Here is a 22392-nt window from a genome sequence, read left to right on the forward strand (position 1 = left end):
TGAGTGATGCCTCTGCTGGGTACAGTGGCTTTTGTCTTGTCCCAGGCTGGCCTGGCCCGGGATCCAGTCCCCGGACCTTCTACTCCTGGGGATTTCTTTTTTTTTTTTTTTTTTTTTTTTTTTTATTTTCCCACTGTACAGCAAGGGGGTCAGGTTATCCTTACATGTATACATTACAATTACATTTTTCCCCCAGCCTTTCTTCTGTTGCAACATGAGTATCTAGACATAGTTCTCAATGCTACTCAGCAGGATCTCCTTGTAAATCTATTCTAAGTTGTGTCTGATAAGCCCAAGCTCCCGATCCCTCCCACTCCCTCCCCCTCCCATCAGGCAGCCACAAGTCTCTTCTCCAAGTCCATGATTTTCTTTTCTGAGGAGATGTTCATTTGTGCTGGATATTAGATTCCAGTTATAAGTGATATCATATGGTATTTGTCTTTGTCTTTCTGGCTCCTGGGGGATTTCATTTCTCTTCCTTTTCGGAGAAAGCCCGGAAGTTCCACATGGCTTTCTCCCTGCCTGATGCCGACAGAGTGCAGCCGCTGTGCTTAAAAACCCCCCAGAAATCATGACGCCGCATCCTAAATTTCAGCACAAATGGCTGTGATGAAAGGACGTAAAGCTTAGTAGGACTTAACTGTTGTGTGGCACAGGGAACTACATCCCGTCACCTGTGACGGAACACGACGAAAGATAACATGAGAAAGAGATTGTGTGTGTGTGTGTGACTGGGTCCCTTTTCTGTCCAGCAGAAATTGGCAGAACACTGTGAATCAATTATAATTAAAAAAAAAAAAATAAGACTTCACTGATCTGCAGCCCTCATGGCGGGCAGCCCCGTGCAGGCAGCCGGCGGACAAGCTGATGGGCAGAGACAAGTCGACACCTCGACGCCCACAGCGGTGGGGCCGCGGGACTCTGCCCTTCGAAAGGAGACGGCAGATACCCGTGACAAGGGGTCCCCGTTATTCCTCCGATCGCCAGCGCGCCCCTGGGCCATCCTCCCTGCAGGCTGGAAGTCCCACCCAAGGAGGAGGCCGGGCGCTTTGCGTCTCAGTTAAATGACTCCCGCCTGGAAAGGAGCAGGGCAGCTCCGCCAGTCACACGGCAGAAGGGGTCGCTCTGAGCCGCGTGTAGGGACAGCCTGCTATCTAGGAAACACAGCATCGGAAAGAGCTCCGGGAACAGCTGGCGGCCCTCAACCCCATGTGTGTCAGGCTCACCATCTCCTCCGCCGCCGGGCCCAGAGGGAGCAGCATGAGGTGTGGACACAGCAGGCCTCCTCCGCGGGCGGTGTAAACAGCGGGGCGGGAAAGCGCCCTAACCCTGCCCGCAGTCAGCCTCTCCCCGCAGGAAGCTCCACCCTGGGGATCCAGAGGCCAAGGCCTCTTCGTGACCCACACGCTGTGACGCTAGGCTGTCACTGTAATAATATGAACCCCATGGTTTTCTACGGCAGCTCCTGGAGAAGAATTTCTTTTATTCTTTTTTTTTTTTTTTTCTTGGTCTTTTTGGGGCTGCACCTGCAGCCTACTGGAAGTTCCCAGGCTAGAGGTCAAATCAGAGCTGTAGGAGTTCCCGTCGTGGCGCAGTGGTTAACGAATCCGACTAGGAACCATGAGGTTGCGGGTTCGGTCCCTGCCCTTGCTCAGTGGGTTAACGATCCGGCGTTGCCGTGAGCTGTGGTGTAGGTTGCAGACGCGGCTCGGATCCCGCGTTGCTGTGGCTCTGGCGTAGGCCGGTGGCTACAGCTCCGATTCAACCCCTAGCCTGGGAACCTCCATATGCCGCAGGAGCGGCCCAAGAAATAGCAACAACAACAACAAAAAAAAAAAAGACAAAAAAAAATCAGAGCTGTAGCTGCAACCTACCTCACAACAATAGCAACCCTGGACCCTTAACCCACTGAGCAAGGGCAGGGATCAAACCTGCATCCTCACAGACACTATGTCAGGTTCTTAACCCACTGAGCCACAGCGGAAGCTCCTGACCTCAGAAGTTTTGTGGGGTTTTGGGGGGTTGTTTTGGTTTTTGTTGTTTTCTTCTGCTGTGGCGTGTAGAAGTTCCCCAGCCAGGGATCAAACCCACGCCACAGCATCGACCCAAGCTCCAGCAGTAACAACGTTGTATCCTTAACCTGCTGCACCACCTGGGAACTCCCCTCAGAAGATTTTAAATGATGCCTGGAGTTTGGGGGTGTGTAGCGAGTGTGGTTGTGTGCACGTGGGAACGACAGAGCCTTGCTCCAAGGAACCTGAGGACTATCACAGACTTCAGAAAGCAAACTCCTGGGTCTGAGCAACTACTTCAACCAGACTAAACGCTGAAATGTAGTCCCCCGACTGTTTCCCCACCTCAGCTGTGTCACGTACAGGTTTCCGTTCCAGAGACTTCCATCCTTGGGGCGCAGGGGCCCAGCCCCTAAATCCCAAGATGCCCACACTCGTCGGTCACCAGCCTGGGAGAGGGGGTCGGGGTGATTAAGTGCCAACTGTGTTCCGAGCTTCTGCAGCAATTGGAAGCGCAAATTAAATTATCTATAAGCAAGTCGGGAGATATTTCCTATGCGGAATGCTGGCGTAAAACTGACAGGAACACAGCTCATCATGTTGAAGCAACTGAGAAAAACACATGGAAAAGAAGTAAAACAATATAAAATAGAGGCTGGGACTCGCAAATGATAAGCCATTAATTTTCCTTTCGCACCATCTTGGACCACAGAGACGAGTGATGTCATTATCTTATTATTTCTAACGGCTGGGACCCGGCCATGTAAGACTTGGCCAAGCTATCTGGATTCCAGACCATTTGTTTTCTGCTCTTCTCATGAATCACTCCTCCAGCCAAACAGGGGAGCTATGGAAATGCAGAGATCCCAAACTCCCAGCTGTTATGAGCATGGAAGACTTCCTGCAAATGACATGTTTGCATGTGCATCATTTAGGCTAAAGATGATGTAAACACCTAACACTGTGCGGTGCCAGCGCTAGAGGGACCATTCGGGGCTGTCGGGCCTCCCCTCACTTCCGAGAGAGGAAGGCGGCAGGATGTAGGACGGGACTAGAAACGAGCCTTGGGCCAGATGCCCCATCTCCTAAGTGCCTCCAGTGAATAACAGAAATGCTCTCTGACTATTTCCTTATTTGCAAAATCCTCACCCCAACTCTCCCCCTCGTCATCATCGAGATACCTCCTTGCTGACAGGTGCACTGCCAAGATGGAGACGGCTACACTCCATCACTCCGAGGAGACCGGCTCAGCCCCTCGGCCTCCGCGGCACTGGGGGGTGCTGCCATTTGCCGTCCAAAGATGGCACGAGTCACTCACCTCTCCTCCGATGGCTTGCGTAACTCTGCCCGTGGTGGCAGTGTGGATTTAACACACTAGGGTCTGTTTCAGGCTGAGCTAAGGTAACACTTTTTGGCATTAAGACATGAATGGCCCCTTACTGGACATGAGAAACGCAGGGAGCATTCCAAGGAAGGAAGAGAAGAGGCCAACTGCCATAAAGCCCTACTTCATCCCCCTGCTGGCGCTGTATCAGGGGGCAAATTGCTTCAAAGTCTTTTCTATTAGCAAAACTAGGCGTGTACTGGGCAGCTCACATGCTGGGTTCATATGTAGACTTCTCCCCTTAGCTTTCTGATCTGACATTTCCAAAGGTCTAGAATGATTAGCTGCTCGCGTGCTGTGGTGATATTTTAGAATGTGAGCAATAACGAAGGGCCGCTTGGCCACTACCAGGGGAATTCTGTTGGCATCGGGCTGCCTCAGTGGACTACCGTGTCCACGGAAATACCCTGTGAGGCTTGCTACCGCGACACAACCGAAAACCATCCATAGCTTAACAAGCCATGGAGTCACCATTCCCAGTCCTATTTAGGAAACGGCCGGGAGCTGTTCCGGTGAGTTATTTCCTCTAGAAACGGTCTTCCCCTGCCTCTCTGGGGCCGTGTGCAACGACTGCACCAAGGCGACGTGGAACCGCAGGTTGGTGATCTCTGCGCTAAATAGTCTTGGAGCAGATCTATTTAGGAAGCGGTGTCTAAGAAATTCCTCCAGGGGCGTTTGCCAGCCGAGCAGGGCCCAGGTCCTCCTGCCCATCAATGCATTGTTTGTATTAACAATTCACACCACCCGTGTCCAATGGCAGATTGAAAATCAGAATGCATAGAAAAGAAAATCATGGAGAACAGACACGTGGTTGCCAAGGGGGAGGGAGAGGGAATGGGATGGACTGGGAATTTGGGGTTAATGGATGCAAACTATTGCCTTTGGAGTGGATAAGCAATGAGATCCTGCTGCATAGCACTGGGAACTATGTCTGGTCACTTGAGATGGATGATAATGTGAGAAAAAGAATGCATGAATGCACACATGTATGTGTGACTGGGTCCCCTTGCTGTGCAGCAGAAAATTAACACAACACTGTAAACCAACTATAATGGAAAAAATTAAAATCATTATAAAAAAAAAGAAAATCAGAATTGGCAATCCAGATAGGAGAAAAGTCACCTAATTCACTTTCCTGCAAGAGGGTCCTGCAGCGGGGTCCAGCACAGCCCTGCAGGCTCTCCTGCCTGACTCCCTTCCCACCAGGTAGCCCCCCTCACACTCCACCCTGCATCCTCAAACTCCTCAAACAAAGAGACACATGAAACCTATGAAGCTGCGGCCGTGCACCTGCAATGTCAGGGGTGTCCTTCGGGGCAGGGGCACCTGAGCATCCCAAGAACGTAAGGGATGCATTTGCCACTTTCTTCCTTTAAAGTGGGAGCTTTGAAGGAGTTCCCCTTGCGGCACAGCGGAAATGAATCTGACTACTATCCATGAGGATGCGGGTTCAATCCCTGGCCTCGCTCAGTGGGTTGGGGATCCAGTGTTGCTGTGAACTGTGGTGTTGGTTGCAGATGCGGCTTAGATCCTGCATTGCTGTGGCTGTGGTGTACGCTGGCAGCTGCAGCTTCGATTTGACCCCTGGCCTGGGAACCTCCATCTGCCACGGGTTCAGCCCTAAAAAGAAAACGTAATAATAAAGCAGGAATTTTGAGGGACAAACACACCATCCAGCTCATCCACGATGTGCAGCTAGAGCTGGGCTTTCTCTGAATCTCCTTTGCAATTGTTGAGTTACTAGCAGTGGGTTACACTAGATAAATCTTATAAATAAGAAGCAGAGACAGTGCTTTAAAAATCCATAATCTTGGTGACAGGCAGCAGAGGTCCATCTCCGGACACAACCTGTGACCACCTGTTTCTGAACGATCCCCACATCACACTTCATGAAAAGATGGGTCACCTCTGGGCAGTGCCAGATGGGCTCCAGGAAACAACCAGGGAGTCGACGAATAGGAGCTGCCTGTTTCAAAATGAACAAAGACAGGCAACTTGCCTACCCTATACCTGGACTCACCTGAGATCCATGAAGCAAGCAGACAAGGCTCAAAGCTTCGGTTACCTCACAAAGTCTGGGCTTCAGACACAGATGAGAGCCCAGCCCCCACTCAGAGTGCCCAGTTCTCTCTATTTGTACGGCCACATAACCTCAGCACCTCTATAGAGAGAAGGCTTTCTGGATTGAAAATACAATAATGCATAAAGATGATTCCATTGAAGGCGTCGGAAATTTCAAATGTATTAACCACAAAATATTACTCTGAAGAAGATTAAGAGAAATTAAAAATAATTAGACCATATTAAAAGCAAATTTTAAAAATACCAGGGACATAGTAGGAAATAAACATAATTTTAGGAATGCAATTAACGCACATGAATGATTATTCCACTTTTTTTTAAGTTCAGATAATCAATATCAAAAACCCTATTTTATTTTAATGCACATAGATATGCTTTTTTTTCTTTTGCTTTTTGGGGCCGCACCCACCGCACATGGAGGTTCCCAGGCTAGGGGTCTGATCGGAGCTACAGCTGCCAGCCTACACCACAGCCACAGCAACGTGGGATCTGAACCACGTCTGCAACCTACACCGTGGCTCACGGCAACACCAGATCCTTAACCCACTGAGCAAGGCCAGGGATCAAACCTGCAACCTTGTGGTTCCTAATCGGATTTGTTTCCGCTGCACCACGACAGGAACTCCAGTATGCTTTATTTATTTTGCATAAAAACTTTTCAAAAGTTTCAAAACTTATTTTTTAATAGAACCATCTCATATGCACCAATGTGGTAAAAATTAATTAGGTGGTCAATAAATCTGTACGTGTGTGTGTGAGAGAGAGAGAGAGAGAACATGTGCCCCTGGATGTGTCTGTCTGTCTGTCTCTCCCCTTTCTTCTCTCCATTCCTCTTTCCCTCCTTTACACACACGTACATATATTAAACCATTTTTAGTCATCCTTCTCACTCGTAAAAGTGCCCTGGTTCGTGTGACAAATTATGAATGGAATGCAGAAGAGTTAGGCTCCTTTCCTCACCTGTGCCTCATGGATCAGAATTTTCCAGCATTTGTGGAAGAGGTGGAAAAGGAACTAAAAAAAGCTGTTGGGGCTGAGCGGTTAACCTTCTATGTACACATAGAACTGAGGAACTTGAAAGCACTGAAAAAAATGCTTCCTCCCTAGAAAAGATATCAGAATAAGGAGTATTATTTCCCCCCCAAAAAAATCTTAATCATCGGCTCAGAGGAGAATGCTTCAGCCTTTCTTTCCTTCCTTCCTTCCCTTGAAGCAAAAGATGAAAAATGCTTCCTCTCACACCCACCCAAAGTCAACTGCAGGAGACTGTAAATGTACCAAACACAGGGATTGAAGACTTCCAAGAGAAAAAAACCTAGCATGCCGTTCCCCAGTCTGATGGCTATATGGGCTTGCTGATTTGCTTCTCTGTCAAGAGAGAACAGCATTAAAAACATGCCACAGGTGCAAAAATGGAGCCATCTGCAATCCCACCAGTTGCCATCTCAAGAACAATATAAGACAAACATTTCTTTAAAAAAAGGCAAAAATTTCTGAAATAACAAAATAAAGACAATCAAAAGTTCACTCCTTCACAAAGGTAATGAGAACACTAGCAAAAACGGTCAAAATCTTCTTTTTCAGGGCACTACTAGAAATTAATCATAGGGTTGTAGCTATCCAAGGAGCATGTATCCAAGAAAAACAACTGAAGCGCAGTAGAAACAGCAAATTTTGCAGGGTTTTTAACTTGCCCTATCCCCAACTCCCTCTCCCCAGCACATCAACCTTGAGAACGAATAACCTCACAGCTGTTTCATGGTAGCTGTGAAAACCAAAGCTTAGCACCCCCTAGAGAAGGCAGAATGGGTTTAGAGCCTCCAAAAGCTCATACGCAGAAAGCTTTTGCTATCCGACCTGTCTCGCACTCTACGAAGAGCTCCATTCTCAAGAGTTCTCTTTGTCTGACCCTTCTCAGAGCTCACTCTGTATAAACAGCCTTATCTCTGGGGCACTGTCAAAAACAATTGGTGGCAACTGTTTAACATTATAGCTGCCTTAGGTGGTGACACCAATTGGGACTAACAAAAGGCTGGCTAAAAATTTTTTACATTTTAAATTCCAGTTTTTAGGGGGAAAAATAGGAATGAGGCATCTACAGTTGGTTCTGCAAAGCTCTGATATAGTCCTGAGAATCTAGAAGGCCATATACATGTGCAGAGCTGTGCGCATACCCAGGAAAGACTTCAGATGGCCTCAAACTCTCACCTTTGTCTGACCTTGAGTCTCTGATCAGGAAGCCAAGACTAAGGCAGGGCTGTAAATGCCCTCCTGGAGATATACCCAACACACACGTGGAGCCCCTCAGAAAAGGCCAGAGATTTACTGAATTAATTTAAGGGAATCTCTGTCCAATCACTAGCTGAACACTAAACTCAACAAACTCCAAGTTAGACAAACTCAAAGAGATACACACCTAGACACATCATAATAGAACTATCAAAAGCCAAAGGCAAAGAGAACTTTAAAACAGTAAGAAAGAAGCAACTCCTCATGTACAAAGTAGCCTGTGCTACTTCAATGGAAGCAGAGATATGGCTTCTTTTGTCATATCTTTTTCTGTAAAAGAGAAATACATTTCCACTCTTCATTTTACTTCTGGTTTCCACTACTCAGCTCAGAAGGTTCACCAGACATTTTTAATTTTTCTTTTTTTTTTTTTTTTTTTTTTTTTTGCCTTTTGTCTTTTTGCCTTTTCTAGAGTCGCTCCTGCAGCATATGGAGGTTCCCAGGCTAGGGGTTGAATCGGAGCTGTAGCCACCGGCCTACGCCAGAGCCACAGCCACACAGGATCTGAGCCACGACTACAACCTACACTACAGCTCACGGCAATGCCGGATCCTTAACCCACTGAGCAAGGCCAGGGACAGAACCCGCAGCCTCATGGTTCCTAGTCGGATTCGTTAACCACTGCGCCACGACGGGAACTCCTCAGCAGACATTTTTAAAGCCTCCTCTTTTGCTTCCTTTCTCACTTATGCTTGTGTACCCCAATAGGTTCTGACACGTTTTAATGCACATCAATTCTAAAGAATTTTTAAGCATCAAATATAAGAAGCTGATGCTGTTGAGCCTATTGTCAATGGTTATAACCATTTCATCAATGATCATTAACAGAAAACATGTTTAGGTTCTTCACGTGACAACATGCAACATAAAGGAGATGGAGACGTTTATGTCTCTGTGAAAATTTGACCTTATTGAAAGCACTTTTTTTTTTTTTACAAATGCTAAGGTAAACAACCTATAGCTTCTTTAAATATGACTAAAATGCAAACAAAATACATTTAACAGCTAAATGTGTACCCAGCAAAGCAATCCCCAAACTCTGAACAGAGTGATTTGAAGGCATACATTATTTGCTGGAGTTAAAATCTTTTCTAAAATAAACTGTTAAATTTTCACACTTAGCCAGATGGGTATTACCTTTGTCATAAAAATAAGTAGATAAATTTTTAAATCCATTTCCCAGCAGACCTTGATTTTTTTCTTTGCATTTGGAATTAATCATTCAGAAGGTAAACTATGTTCATGCTTTGAACTTCATACAGCAGTTTCTAGATACCTTTTTGTGAGAACTTCCAAGTTGCAGAGAAATGAAACCATACCCTCCAAGGGACAGTCCAAGAAAAAAAAAAGGAATTGGGGAGACTGTGCAGGTCATTTCAAACCCTTCTGGATTTCTGAACAGTATTTGTGAGCCTTAATTATAAAGAACCGCGCCTCACTCTTTTCAATGTTTACTATAAAGAAACATCACCAAGAAAAGTAATCAGAACAATACGGAAACCAGTGGAAAACCCTCCTCTTTAGCTTTTGAGAAGACACGACTGCTGGGGCTTCAGCTCCACCCCAGACATGATTTTCTTGCTGCTAAAATGTCCGTATCAATAGGGAAGCACCATGATTGAAATAGATATAAAGTTTTTTTTTTTTTTTTAGTTTATTGGTTTATACTCCCAGGCCATCTGAAAGACATAAAAAATCACGTTATATAAAACACTTCCCAAAGCTGTGATCTGGCCACCTTTTACTCCCAGTCCTCACAAAAGCTGGTATTTCTGTAAAGTCTGGGTTCCAGGCCGTGTTCGGGGCATATGCTGAGAGTCCAGGAGCTACAGTATCACATGAAAGCTAATTACAGCACATCCAGGCACGGTTTGCTGCCAGGCAGACGCTGATGTAGAAAACAACCTTGGAAATTTATTTTGAAATAATTTTGAAATGATTTCAGCATTAGCGGTCACCTCACTCCGGCTGATCTAAAGAGGCCCCTTACTCCCCCTCTTGCCTTGCCAATGCTCCCCTCCCAGCCCCCATCTTTAAATGTGCTAAGATACCCCAGCATTGTCTGAATGTTTCTGTCTGACTGCAATACTGAACTTCTCCCTTAGGAAGTCATTCCGTATTACAACCCCCAGCACTCCGACCACTCTAAAACTAGACCCCGAACGTGGTTGTCGCCTGGGCGCAGCAGTTTAAATGAAGCAACATTTAAGTACCCGTTAAAATACAAAGAATCTATCTCATACCAGAACACTGCTATGAATTTTAGAGAATTTAATTGCATTTGTCATACAATAATTCTACCCTAAGGCAGATTAAGTATTTCAGTGGATTTGAAACAAACAAACAAAAAACTTAAGAAAGAAAGAAAAGTAAAACATCAGTTCAAGCCCTGCCCTGCTACCTACTAGCTGCAGGTCACGTGTGCCTTCAGACCAATGACCTAACTCCTCCGGAAACCTCAAGGTCAATGTCTGCTAAATGCCACACCCTCTAGATTTTCAGCCAACTTGAACATCAGCCCCTCATTTTACAAAAGACAAGAGGTCAAGAGAATGCTCAAGACCCTCGGGTCAACAAAGGATGGCCTCTGGAGTTCCCATCGTGGCGCAGTGGTTAACGAATCCAACTGGGAACCATGAGGTTGCGGGTTCGGTCCCTGCCCTTGCTCAGTGGGTTAACGATCCGGCGTTGCCGTGAGCTGTGGTGTAGGTTGCAGACGCGGCTCGGATCCCGCGTTGCTGTGGCTCTGGCGTAGGCCGGAGGCTACAGCTCCGATTTGACCCCTAGCCTGGGAACCTCCATATGCCACAGGTGCAGCCCTAGAAAAGACAAAAAAATAAACAATAAAAATAAACTAAAGAAATGACGGAGATGGTTTCCATTTGATTACTGTTTTCTCTTTACGGAGTAACAAATTCTATGGTCAGGTCCAACTACAAATCAAGAAACCACAAATATGAAGAAATAACAGCCTTCCCTTCTCCCTCCACACGCCAGCGCTGTACTACCAACTGACAGATGGGGAAGGACGGGTGTGCTGATAACCGGATCCTCAGGGTCCTGCAAGCCTTGCCGCCATCTGCATTCGGACAGCCGAGAAGCCCAGGTGACCCTCCTAACAAGGGTCAAATCTGGTAAGAATCTTAGCAGAAGCTCTGGGTAGCATAATCTGCTTACCGTCTCTCATTTAAAGGAAAAATGACAACAACCAAAAGGACGTCGTTAACTTCTTTCAGTGTCCCCCCCGAGTCCAGCACTGGCAAAGGGCTTTAAGGTAGGCAGTGGCACGCTCGATTATCCCAACAACCTATGAGTTAGGCGTCATTATTAGCTCCCGTTTATGGATGAGGCGCAGATCTAGTTCACATACCCAGTGAGCGAAGCCTCACTGTACCTTCTGACTTCAGAGTCCATCTTCTTACTCACCAACCACGTGCCATTCCATGGGGTTCTGATGGTCTGTTTCTGACATGTATGTGCGTGTACAGGTACGTATACTGTATGTCTGTGTATGCGTGTATTTACACATTAACATAATAATTATAGGCTTAGCTCACTCTGAATAGAAAGGTTTCATTACACTTACCTATGTAAACACGGATCATTTTCAGGAGGGCTGCGTCAGTCCAGGCATGGACTGATGTTCTAAGAAGAAGGAAACTAACATTTGGACCAAGTGGCGACACGCGTTAAACGTCACAGCGACTCTTCCTTCCCTGCCAGCTTTGCACTCAGGGACCCAAGAAGAAATTCCAGATACATGTGGTCTTATTGTTTGGAAACTTTATGTCTGGGCACCAAAATATGAAATTCACAATTGTAACATTCTGCTAGCACACCTCTTCAGCATCATGTGAAAAAATGCCTAATTTTCGTTTAATTTGCCTCATGATCCTTTCTAGCGTCAGACTGTTGCGCTTCACGCCATGGCCGATACTTCGTTTTCAGGGTATTCGCTGTCCTTTGTGTCCTCCCCAGGGCATCTGTCTGGGGGATGGATGGTTGTCTCAGGATGGCTGTTCAGAGGACCTCCGTCAGCAGCCTGTCCTTGGGATGGCTGTCCCAAGGACGACGGTTCCAGTGATGCTTGGGTGTCACGTTGTACTTCCGGCTGTCCTGGTGAGGACTCTTCTTGGGACTGTTGTCCCCCTGGCGGTTTCCTTTGATCTTCTATTTTCATTGGGGTTTCTAGTAGTACAGGTGTATTTTTTTCCTCTAGAATGTCATTTGGTTCTTTTTCTTGTTTTCCGTCCACAAAATAAAACAAAACCACCAATAAACAGAGTAGCCTTCTAAACCAAGTGAAATAAATCATAAAATGACAAGCATTGCTACGATATGTCATTGATTTTTCAAAATGACAGTGATAACAACGTATTTTTCACATAGGATATTATACTCACAAGGTGCTTTTACATGTTTTCTCACTCTTACTCTCATTTAGAAATATAATCCATTAGTTGATTAAAAATTAAAAACCCACAGGGGAGTTCCTGTGGTGGTTCAGCTGTTAGTGAACCCAACTGATATCCACGAGGACAAAGGTTCAATCCTGGGCCTCACTCAGTGGGTTAAGGATCCGGGGTTGCCGTGGGCTGTGGTGTAGGTCGCAGATACGGTTCAGATCCTGCGTTGCTGTGGCTGTGATGTAGGCCGGCGGCTGCAGCTCCGATTAGACCCCTAGCCTGGGAACCTTCATAGGCCACAGGTGCAGCCCTAAAAAGACAAAAACAGACAAACCATACAGGAAAGACTCCTGCTTTCCTACCAGTCACTGAGTTACAGAGGCACCTCTGCTAAAATGAAAAAGAAAGACTCAGTGCAGGAGGATCCACATGAAAACCAACCCATCCAGGGGGAAGATCACTGGGTGTCTCAACCTTTCACCAGCCAAACCGCATCCACCAAAGCCAACGAGATGCCAACAGAGATACGTGCCCTCCGGCATGGGGTCTGAGGATACTTCTGAGAACTGGAAACACCACCGTTTGAAACAACGCCTGGAAAGGAACCCTCAGCTAGAGCTTCACAGAAACGGAGACAAGCCAGGTACCTCAAATCCTCACATTATCATCTTCGACCCCCCAAACCCTGCTCCTCCTCTCCTCTCGCCCGCAGGAGCAACACCAGACCCCAACTCCAACCTCATCCAATTTCATCCTCATCTCTCACATCCATTTCGTGGCCAGGTCTGGTCCGTTTGATCTTCTCCCAGAAATCTAGCCCTTCCTATGCAGCCCACTGCTGTGCTCCAGGCCTCTCCCGGCGTTAACAGTCTCTACAGGAGGCAGATCAAAACCCTTAGAGTGACACACAGGGCGCCGCAGCAGCGCCAGACACCAAGGCAGTGTCCTCCTTCCCAAGGGTGGAGGCGCCAGACACTCAGCCAGCATCCACCCGGGCGGGGCCCAGACATCTCGGCCTGAATGAACGGCTGTGTGCCGTGAGGTGCCCCCCTGGGCTGAGCTGGTTAATGTGTGGTGTGACCCCCCCCCCGGTGTCTCCTCTCCTCCTGTAGGAAAGGCCACGTGTGGAAGACAGCAGTGGCCTCAAGACCAGATCCCTGACTCACCGCTGGCTGGGGAGACACCAGGAGAGTCTCACCCCACAGCAGGCTTTGCTCAGTTGAGGAATAAACACTGACCAGTCAAGACAGAGACTTGGATGGATGGACTTCTTTACTTCGGACCGGCCCAGCCGACTCTCACTGACACAGCCGCCCGCGCGAGCTGAGCCTCCTCTGGATTCCCAGCCTCCCCCTGCCCCCACACTGTTCCAATATGCACTCTTGGTTCCCACTGCGCCCCCAACACGTCATCGCTCCTCCAGGCATTTGCCCAAGACCCCCTGCCCTGCATCCTCTCCTCAGCACGACCCCTTTGGCAAACCCTCCTCAGCCTTCACAGCTCATCAGCGCCTTCTGCTCCTTTGTGGCTCCTTCTCTAAACCCCGCAGCCCCTCTCCAAGCCCCGGACAGTCAGCCATTCTCTCTTCAGGAAATTTCCAGGGTATCCAATACAAATCTCTATCTCTTCGTGCAGCGGGGTCCCTACCCCAATCTAAATGAGCTCCTTGGGGACAGTGACACTGCGTTAACCCGTACATGTGCTCTCAGCACTCAGGACCTGGCTCAGACCTGGCAGCTCCAGACTCTCTTGGTTCGGGTTTAAAGAAGGGTCATGTGACATGTGAGTGTCGGCTCCTGCACCTACTTCCAGAATAACCTTAGATAAATCTGCTTCTCTTCCCGGGTTTCAGTCCTTTCTTGCTTGAAAAATAGAGGCGGAAGTATGGGTCTCTGGAAATGCCGGGGTGATGGTGGTAAGTGCCTGAAAGCACACACTGGACTGCAAAGCATGAACAGACGCCCTCAGTGTCTGCGAGGTATGGTTCCAGGGCCCCTGGGGTCCCAGAGCCCACCACGCTCAAGTCCCTTCTAGAAAACGGCGCAGGGCTTACAGACAACCTAAGGACATCCTCCCATGCCCTGCAACTCATCTCCACATTACTTACGACACCTAATACAACGCAACTCCCGTGTAAACCGTTGTAAATACGGTTAACTCGTCACCTGCACGTGGCAAAGTAAAGTTGTGCCTTTCAGAACTTTCTGGAACTTTTAAAAAATATTTTGGATCTGCAGTCAGTTGAATCCATGGGTATGGCACCCACGGACACAGAGGGCAAACTGTACACATCATATGATGCTTATCACAAAAAGTTTAAAGACCAAAGAAAAGAAGGGATTACAGAAGAAAAACTAAAAACTGTCACAGGAAATATACCATTATACGGACATGAAAGGCCCAGCTGGTGAGAGCCAGGAGTTGAAACCGCCCTGGGCAAACCCGCAGGAAGGCCCGAGGCCGCTCACTGCGCACGTGCTAGTCTGGCGCCCCCTACAGGCTCCCTCCTGCACTGGGGCTCATCCTCTGCTTTCATTTAAGTCTGTCTCCCCTACGAGACCTGGGGGGCAACCTGGGAACAAGGGTTGCATCTGACTCGTCTTTGTTTCCCAAGCTCCCAGCTCAGCCTGGCACATGGAAGGTAGTCAGAAAATGTTTGATAAATGAAAAAAAGGCAATAATGGCATATGGACCAGCGGCCCATAGCCCCACACGTGAAGCATTTCCAAGGACATTAAATTAGAATGTGCAAAATTAAACATGGTTTTAAGATACTAAAAGGTGTTCATATGAATAGTAGGTCACCATACTATTTAATATAAAATTTCATTAAACATGAATATAAAATAACATCACTGCATTGCGATGTGATAAAATGCATTTCGAAAATCCCTGAATTCAATTTGCCTTTTAAATGTCATCGCCAATGAGGTATTTCTGGCATTGCACACGTGTTCTATATTGTCTTCTTTCAGAACTGAACCCATAATCCAACAGGCCCCTAAATAAGGCCAAAAATATGTCACTTCGGTGCACCAAAGAATTTCCATATTTGTCTGACGTCTCAGATCTGAAATCTGCACTTGGTACCACAACTTTGTAAGAGGTTTTTTCCCTCTCCTCTCCTTTTTTACAAAATGTTACAAAGATAAATGCAGTCAAATCTTAAAATAATTGCATAATTGAACACTGAAAAGTCTGCCCCGACTGCACTGCTGGCTGTCACAGTGTCACCACGCGGTGAGTAAAACCTCATCTGTCCACCCACCTAAACAAGGTGCCACATGAAAGAAGGTTTGGAGAGATCGGAACTCAGTTATCAACGTGTAAGCTTTTGTTCAGAGCCAGACAAGCTGAGGGGGCGGCTGCCCCCAAATGGAAGTTCCGGGGGTCTCCCAGCAGGGGGCGTGGCACACAGTTTCAGGGCTACCTCCCAAGGACAGCGACAAGCACACAGGCTCACACGCGCCCCACAAATGACCACCAATAATCACTCTCTTACCAGGAACTGAAACCGCTTTCTGATTCTTGCTAAGGTTCTTGAGAGAAGCTAAAAAAAAAAAGAAAAAAAAAGGAAAACCCAGATATTAATAAACTGACCAAAGTTCATTACATACTATGAGATTCTGTAGTAAGATCTACAGCTAAAGGAATTACCAGAATGTCACCACGCTGACCGGTTTAGAGAACATTTAGGGATGTTTTGAGTACAATCATGCATTATTATACAGGCAGTCAAGCCAACACCATCCCAATTGTAGCTGCTGAGATGACAGGGCAACAGAATTTTGATCTTATTTTTCTTCCTCTAAGAAAAAAAGCATATTTTAGCTAAGGATTTTTTTAACTCCTTCCTCATGCAGCTTCACAGTGGGAAGCTGGGGACATATGTTGGCATTTCCTTTGCTCCATACAAGATTTATCAAGTAACAGCATCCCGCCAGTTAGACCAGCTCGGGGTGAGATGCAGGTGTTGGCTGCTCTCCCTCCAACACCCAGAGAAGGTTCTCAGTGTACAGAGCAGCTGCTTGTCAAAACCTCAACAGCAAAGAGCAGTAAAGACAGCATATTCAGTCTGCCATGAAAAATACTCAAATTAGAAATGCGTAACTTGCACCAATACGCAGGGTAAAACGCACTCGTGTGCACAAACACAACATAAGCAAATGCAACAAAACTTCTGCAGATCTGCCCTGTGACATCTTCGCCGACAATTCTGCTTTGATTTTAGGTATTTTTTAAGTTTATGGACGTCTCTGCCAATTTCCCAACGTGGCATGAAAATATTTATTGCATCAAGGATAGACACTCCCCAAGGCTTCTGGGTGTAGAGTTTCACCGAGATACTTCACGCAGCAATGTTCTTGCTGATAAGCGCTCCCGTCACGTGCAACCTGGGAGCCAAATAACTAGACCAAAGCAATTCGATTCGGAAGACCTGACAGGCTGGCACGTAAGAAGCAGCGCAAAAGCTGCTGGGGGCACGGAGCAGGGTGGGGGTGGCTGACGGCCACGGAGGAGATTCCAGACGCCGTTAGGACCCTTGACTGGAGAGCAGCAGCCGCAGGGGATCTGAAAGTTGGAGCAGAGAAGAAACAAACAAGAACGAGGAGTTTCAGAAGAAGGCGGGTTTTGAGGACAATCGTGGGAGGTCAGAGGCCACCCGGAAGCCCAACAGCTGGATGACATCAGAAAAGCCACTGCCTGGGTCCAAGAAGAGTCCCCAACACCCGTCTGAAAGTCTAATGGAACGCGGGCCTATTCTAAGCATGTCATCGACACTCGCTTTGAAAACTGGTCTTCGTCTCCACATCTTTCCGTGACGGCCAGACCCTGCGGCCGCTGTGCGTTACGAATTACGACGTCAGGCTCCAGTTTGCACTGATTCACCTAATGTTTCAGTTTAAAGTATGAAGACGCTGTGAAACGGCAGAAAGTTAGACCACATTTACTGTTTGTACCTGGTAACTATTATGCAGTCATCTGGTTTCTCTGCGGGCTAGCGCGTTTTTAAATAAGTCAGCAAAGACACTGACCAGGTCCTCTTGGGAGATTACAAACTAAATCAAAAAGCAGTTTGAATTCACAAAATCTCCGACTGGTTTGAGGGTCCCGACTGGAGACTTGGAATCAGATTAACCCAATGAAACCAGGATAATTATCTTCATTCTTAAAATAATTCCAATGTTCTATATTCAAGTGTACTGCTCATCACAGAAAATTTGGAGAAGAGAGACAAGGTCCCCAAGTGGGAAACAAATGTAAGTCACAGACCCACCACTTGTTGCCGGAGGTCGGAACCTGCACGGTGTCGGGAGTTTATGATGAGAACTTATCCACGGCTTTCCAGCCTCGGGTTAAACCCCTGGAGGCAGGTGGCTGGCTCGGGTGTACAGACGCCCATGTGCCCGACAGGAAAAACCACCCACTTCGGCTTCTCCTGAGGACCCGGGCTCCCTAGCAGCCTTCTCGAGGGAGGGCTGCTTGTCCCTTCCTCTCCCTTCCTCCCCTTGAAGCCCTCAGCCTCTCTGGCATTTAGGTCAAGAGATCCCACCCCCCTCCCTCCTTGCAGTAGCCATGCCCTCTCTCCTTGACCACCTGAGCCCTTGGGTCCATCTCTCTCGCTGACACAGCCCCTGTCATCATCCTTGGGGATCTCAACGGCCACTTGAGAAAGACCTTCCAGCCACGGCTTCTCAGTTCCCTGATGTCCCCCCATCCAAGGCCCTGTGCTCTTTCCCTCCCATGACCACACCTGGACCTCGTCATGACCACGGACACTAGACCCCTCTCAGGTCACCCTCCAATCCTTACAGTGTCTCAGTCCTTCCATTTTTCATGACCTGACACTGTCGAAGCGTGCGCGTGGGTATTTTGGGGGGTCCCTCAATTCAGGCATAGCTGATACTTTCTCATGAAGGGACCAATGGCCCTGGAGCAAGACCAGCTCCTCGCCCTGCATCACACCAAGAGGGGTCTTATATCAACATCCCCCTGTCACTGGTGATACCAACCTCGATCACCGCCTGTCATCTTTATTATAACGTTTTCTTATCGTTTCCTTCACATGAAAAAATAAGACTCAGATAAGGCTTCAAATAAGCCATGTTCTGAGTCACACCGTGTGCTAGTATTAGCAGGACTACAACCACAACAGAAGGAAACCCGACAAGGAGACGGGGAGATTGGCTGCTGGGTGTTCAAGGTCCTTTCCTGCTCTGAATTGCAGTCCTGTTATAAGCAATTTACTCTTCTCTTATCCATACTGATAAAAACATATTGGAGTCTCGTTTAAAAGAAATGAAAACTCACTATGCTAGAGGTATAATTCCTGTAAACTTTCCCAAGAAATGCAACAAAATCATATGATAAAAGCAGGCAACGGAATTTCCCATCGTGGCACAGTGTAAACGAATCCAACTAGTATCCATGAGGACGCCGGTTCCATCCCTGGCCTCGCTCAGTGGGTGAAGGATCCAGCATTGCCGTGAGCTGTGGTGTAGGTCACAGGCACGGCTCGGATCCCGGGTTGCTGTGGCTGTGGGGAAGGTCGGCAGCTGCAGCTCCGATTCGACCCCGAGCCTGGGAACGTCCTCACGTCGCAGGTGCAGCCCTGAAAAAATAATAAATAAATGGGTAAGAACGTGCTCTTCGGCCATTCGGTGTTGAAACATGCTTCCACCTGCATGTTTCTTTGGCAGAGAGTAACAATAAAAAGTCGGCTGGAGGACCGGCCAAAACCAGGTGAGCAGAGATGGCGGGAAGTCAAAGTAGGAGCCTGCTGAAGGTGCAGCCGACACAGAGAAGGGCCCGGCCCCAGACCAGGAGAAGCAGATTCATCTACACACACACTGGAACCGCCCTGAGAACTCAGGGGTGTCAAAAGAACAAAGCGCACAACAAAGAATTACCTACATTTGGAAACGGCTTTGGGGTTTTCAACAGTGTTTTGGGTCACTTTTCTCACTTAGCATCCACCATGTGCTGCTGATTCTGAAGACACAGTGTTTACGAGAGGTTTAGGAACTTGCTCTGGGCTCACAGATAACAAGGCCCGGGGCTGGGACCCCCGACCCCGGGACCCTGTGTATACCGCGCTTCCCACGGCACATACGGGGGGCTCCGCCTACGAAGGTTCGTTTTCATGCTCCTTTTTGCTTCTCCTTTTCCATTCTAAGACCTTCTTGAAGCGATTTAAATAATCACATCTTAGCAGCCTCCTAACAATTTTACTGGATCCCATGACAGCTTCTCCGGACTGTCTGGGAGGAGGTCTGTCTGTCTGCAAACTGGAGGAAGTCCATACACCCTGCTTGGCTCCCGGGAAGCAAAGGAAACGTCCCCGCTCCACACACCCCGGGTACACACACCGTCTTCAACCCCCAGAGAGGAAAGCTGCCACAGAAACCCAGCTTGGTCTGTAACCGCTCCGAAGCCATTCCATCAAACTCAAAAGGTCATGGCATCAGGCGAAGACGAGTCGGCCTACAGGAGGGGCCTTGGTACACTGATCAAACACGATCCGGGAAATAAGTTATTTCTACCAGCACCAAAAAGAGAGATTTAGACTCTCATAAACAACGTGTATTTAAATAGTAAGGAAAGTATCGAAAGGGGGAAAAGTGTCTGAACACGTTTTCTAGAACTATTAGGGTTTCGTTCTGTCTAAAGGCAAAGACTCTGGGTTGCAACCTCAAGCAACCTCTGGCAGATGGAGGCACCCGACCGCACCGTCCAAGCGCCCACTGAGCACCTGTCCACAGGTCGTCCTCCCGGACCCTGGCCCCAGCCTCAGCTCGGGCAGCGGCATGGAGGAGGTGGGCAGCTCCCCAGACACACTCCTCCATCCAGAAAAGCTAACGGGAAGCGCTGACCCCCACGTGGATTTCAGAAAATCTGCGAGACTCAGAAGCTAAGAAAGGAGCATCTGACTCCATGGCCTCCTCCTGCCCGTGATCGCAGGCCCTGCGCCTGGTCAGGGGGGACACAGCGGGTCCAGGGCCATCGGCAGGCCTTGGGGATGCAGGCTCAGTGCTCACTCCCCCGGCCCCGGGGGGCAAGTGAACGCATCATTTTACCCCCCTAAGCAGAGGATCACAGCGTATCACGCAATGGACGTGCCCAACATTGAGCCTCCCAGAGAAGAGCCGTAAATTATAGAACTGGAAGAAACATCAGCTGCCTGGGTTACTGCTTCCAGCACAACTATGAGAAAGGACGGGAGCACGTGCTGGGAGATGGGCAGCGTTCACAGCGCGAGAGCCGGGCCCGAACACCCAGCCACCAGGCACCGCCTGGTTTCCTTTCAGCCCCTCATCCTTGGGTAAAAGGAGATGCATAGTCGGGGGACTAGTTCCCTGCATGGCTGAGACCCTCCCCTGCAGAGCAGTGTCGCTCTCACAGGCCCCCGTGGACAACGGTCAGTGCATCTCGGTTTAGAGCCCAATTCCCAGCCTCAGCTTCTTCAAAGAAAAGGCGGCTTCCGTTCGCAAGGGAAGCTGACACGGATTTAATGCCACGTGTGGTCTACGTAACAGATGACAGCTCCCAGGAGCAGAGGCTCCATCCACTGACCACCCGAGAGGAACAGAAAACAGGGGACGGGGGGATGCTCCAAGGGGCGGGCGAGACGGTGAGGCCGCCGGGAGGGCTGGGAGCCCTGAAACCCACAGAACCCACAGAGTCACAGTTCTGCTCACGGCCACCCTGAGGACAGCCATGCAAACGGCAGAGAGAATAAGCAGACGCCTGGCTCAGGCACCGAAGTCCCTCAGCTTTCCCCAAAGACACGAAATGAGACTATTTAAATAACACGAGAATTAGAAAGAAACCCGGATGATTCACTTTGCTGGAGAGGCTGCTCCCACGTCAAAAGAGGCGGTCAAGAGGAATGGATAAAGAAGGTGGGGTACATGCACGCAGCGGAGCATACACGGTGCGGTACAGTGGGGTACACGCACACAACTACTCCGCCGAGAAAAGTGCCATTTGCAGCAACACGGATGGACCTGGAGATTCTCATACTACGTGAAGTTGGAGCGTGGAAGACGAATACCATACGATATCACAGGTATGTGGAATCTGCAAAAGGTTACAAACAAACTTCTTTGCAGAACAGAAACAAACTCCGGACTTTGAAAACAAACGTATGGTCACCAAAGGGGACAGGTTGCAGGGTGGGAGGGACAGACTGGGGGTGGGGGACTGGCACATGCGCACTGAGGCCTCTGGAATGACTGGCCAGCGGGACCTGCCGGGCGGCACAGAGAACGCTGCCAATGTTCTGTGATCGTCTATGTGGGAGAAGAATCAGAGGGAAGGGATGTGTGCCCGTTTACAACGGAATCACTCTGCTCTGCAGCAGACATGACGACAACCGCGTGCAAGTCTACTGCAATAAACCCAAAAAAAAAAAAAAACAGAAGAGGCCACCAAAACAGACAGCACACAGGAAAGGCATGGCAAAGCCCCGATGTGCTTCGAACGAAAAACGTGCTGCTCCACAAGGCAGGGCGGGCCCTGGGTCTGTGCTCTCCCCTCTGGAGGCCCTCCTGTCCTGCTCCTGGACCCAACCTGTCACCAACTGTGAGCAGCTCTTTGAATGACCATCACAGGTCATAACTGAGCCAAGCTAATTTATGATCCTTAAAAAACGCTAGAAAAAAAAGAGTTCCCGTCATGGCACAGTGGAAACGAATCCAACTAGGAACCATGAGGTTGTGGGTTCGATCCCTGGCCTCGCTCAGTGGGTTAAGGATCCGGTGTTACCATGGGCTGTGGTGTAGGTTGCAGACACGACTCGGATACTGCATTGCTGTGGCTGTGGTGAGGCCAGTGGCTACAGCTCTGATTAGAACCCTACCCTGGGAACCTCCATATGCCGCAGGTGTGGCCCTAAAAAGCAAAAAACAAACACAAAAAAAATTACTTTTAATAATTCCTAAGTTGCCAGATTGACGAAAATCTTAAAGGAAAAAATCCCTCTAATAAAGCCTTCAGGCAGAACGAGCATCAGGCCTGGCCAAGCTCCTCCCCTCAAAATTCTGTGCTCAGAGCCCCCAAAATGGTCAGCAGACCCACTGGTGCCTACGCTGCCAAAAGGATTTCTAAGCCAGGCGGCCCGGGCCCTGGGCAGCATGTTTCTGTGGCTTTGTCCTTGCAACTGGGAACAAAGAAAAGCAGGTGGAAAAATCACAACGGAAGAAAATGGATTTTTTTT

General features: G+C 48.4%; 1 protein-coding gene across 1 annotated transcript in view; it reads right to left on the bottom strand.

Moving 5' to 3' along the window:
- DCDC2C (doublecortin domain containing 2C) overlaps nt 1–22392 on the bottom strand; it is a 112450-nt gene that overhangs the window by 3767 nt on the left and 86291 nt on the right. Inside the window, exon 12 of the mRNA XM_021087908.1 lies at nt 15676–15723. Within this exon, the coding sequence (XP_020943567.1) occupies nt 15676–15723 (48 nt within the window). The remainder of the gene's footprint in view (nt 1–15675; nt 15724–22392) is intronic.

The sequence above is a fragment of the Sus scrofa genome, chromosome 3 (assembly GCF_000003025.6).
Source record: "Sus scrofa isolate TJ Tabasco breed Duroc chromosome 3, Sscrofa11.1, whole genome shotgun sequence".
Taxonomy (NCBI): Eukaryota; Metazoa; Chordata; class Mammalia; order Artiodactyla; family Suidae; genus Sus; species Sus scrofa.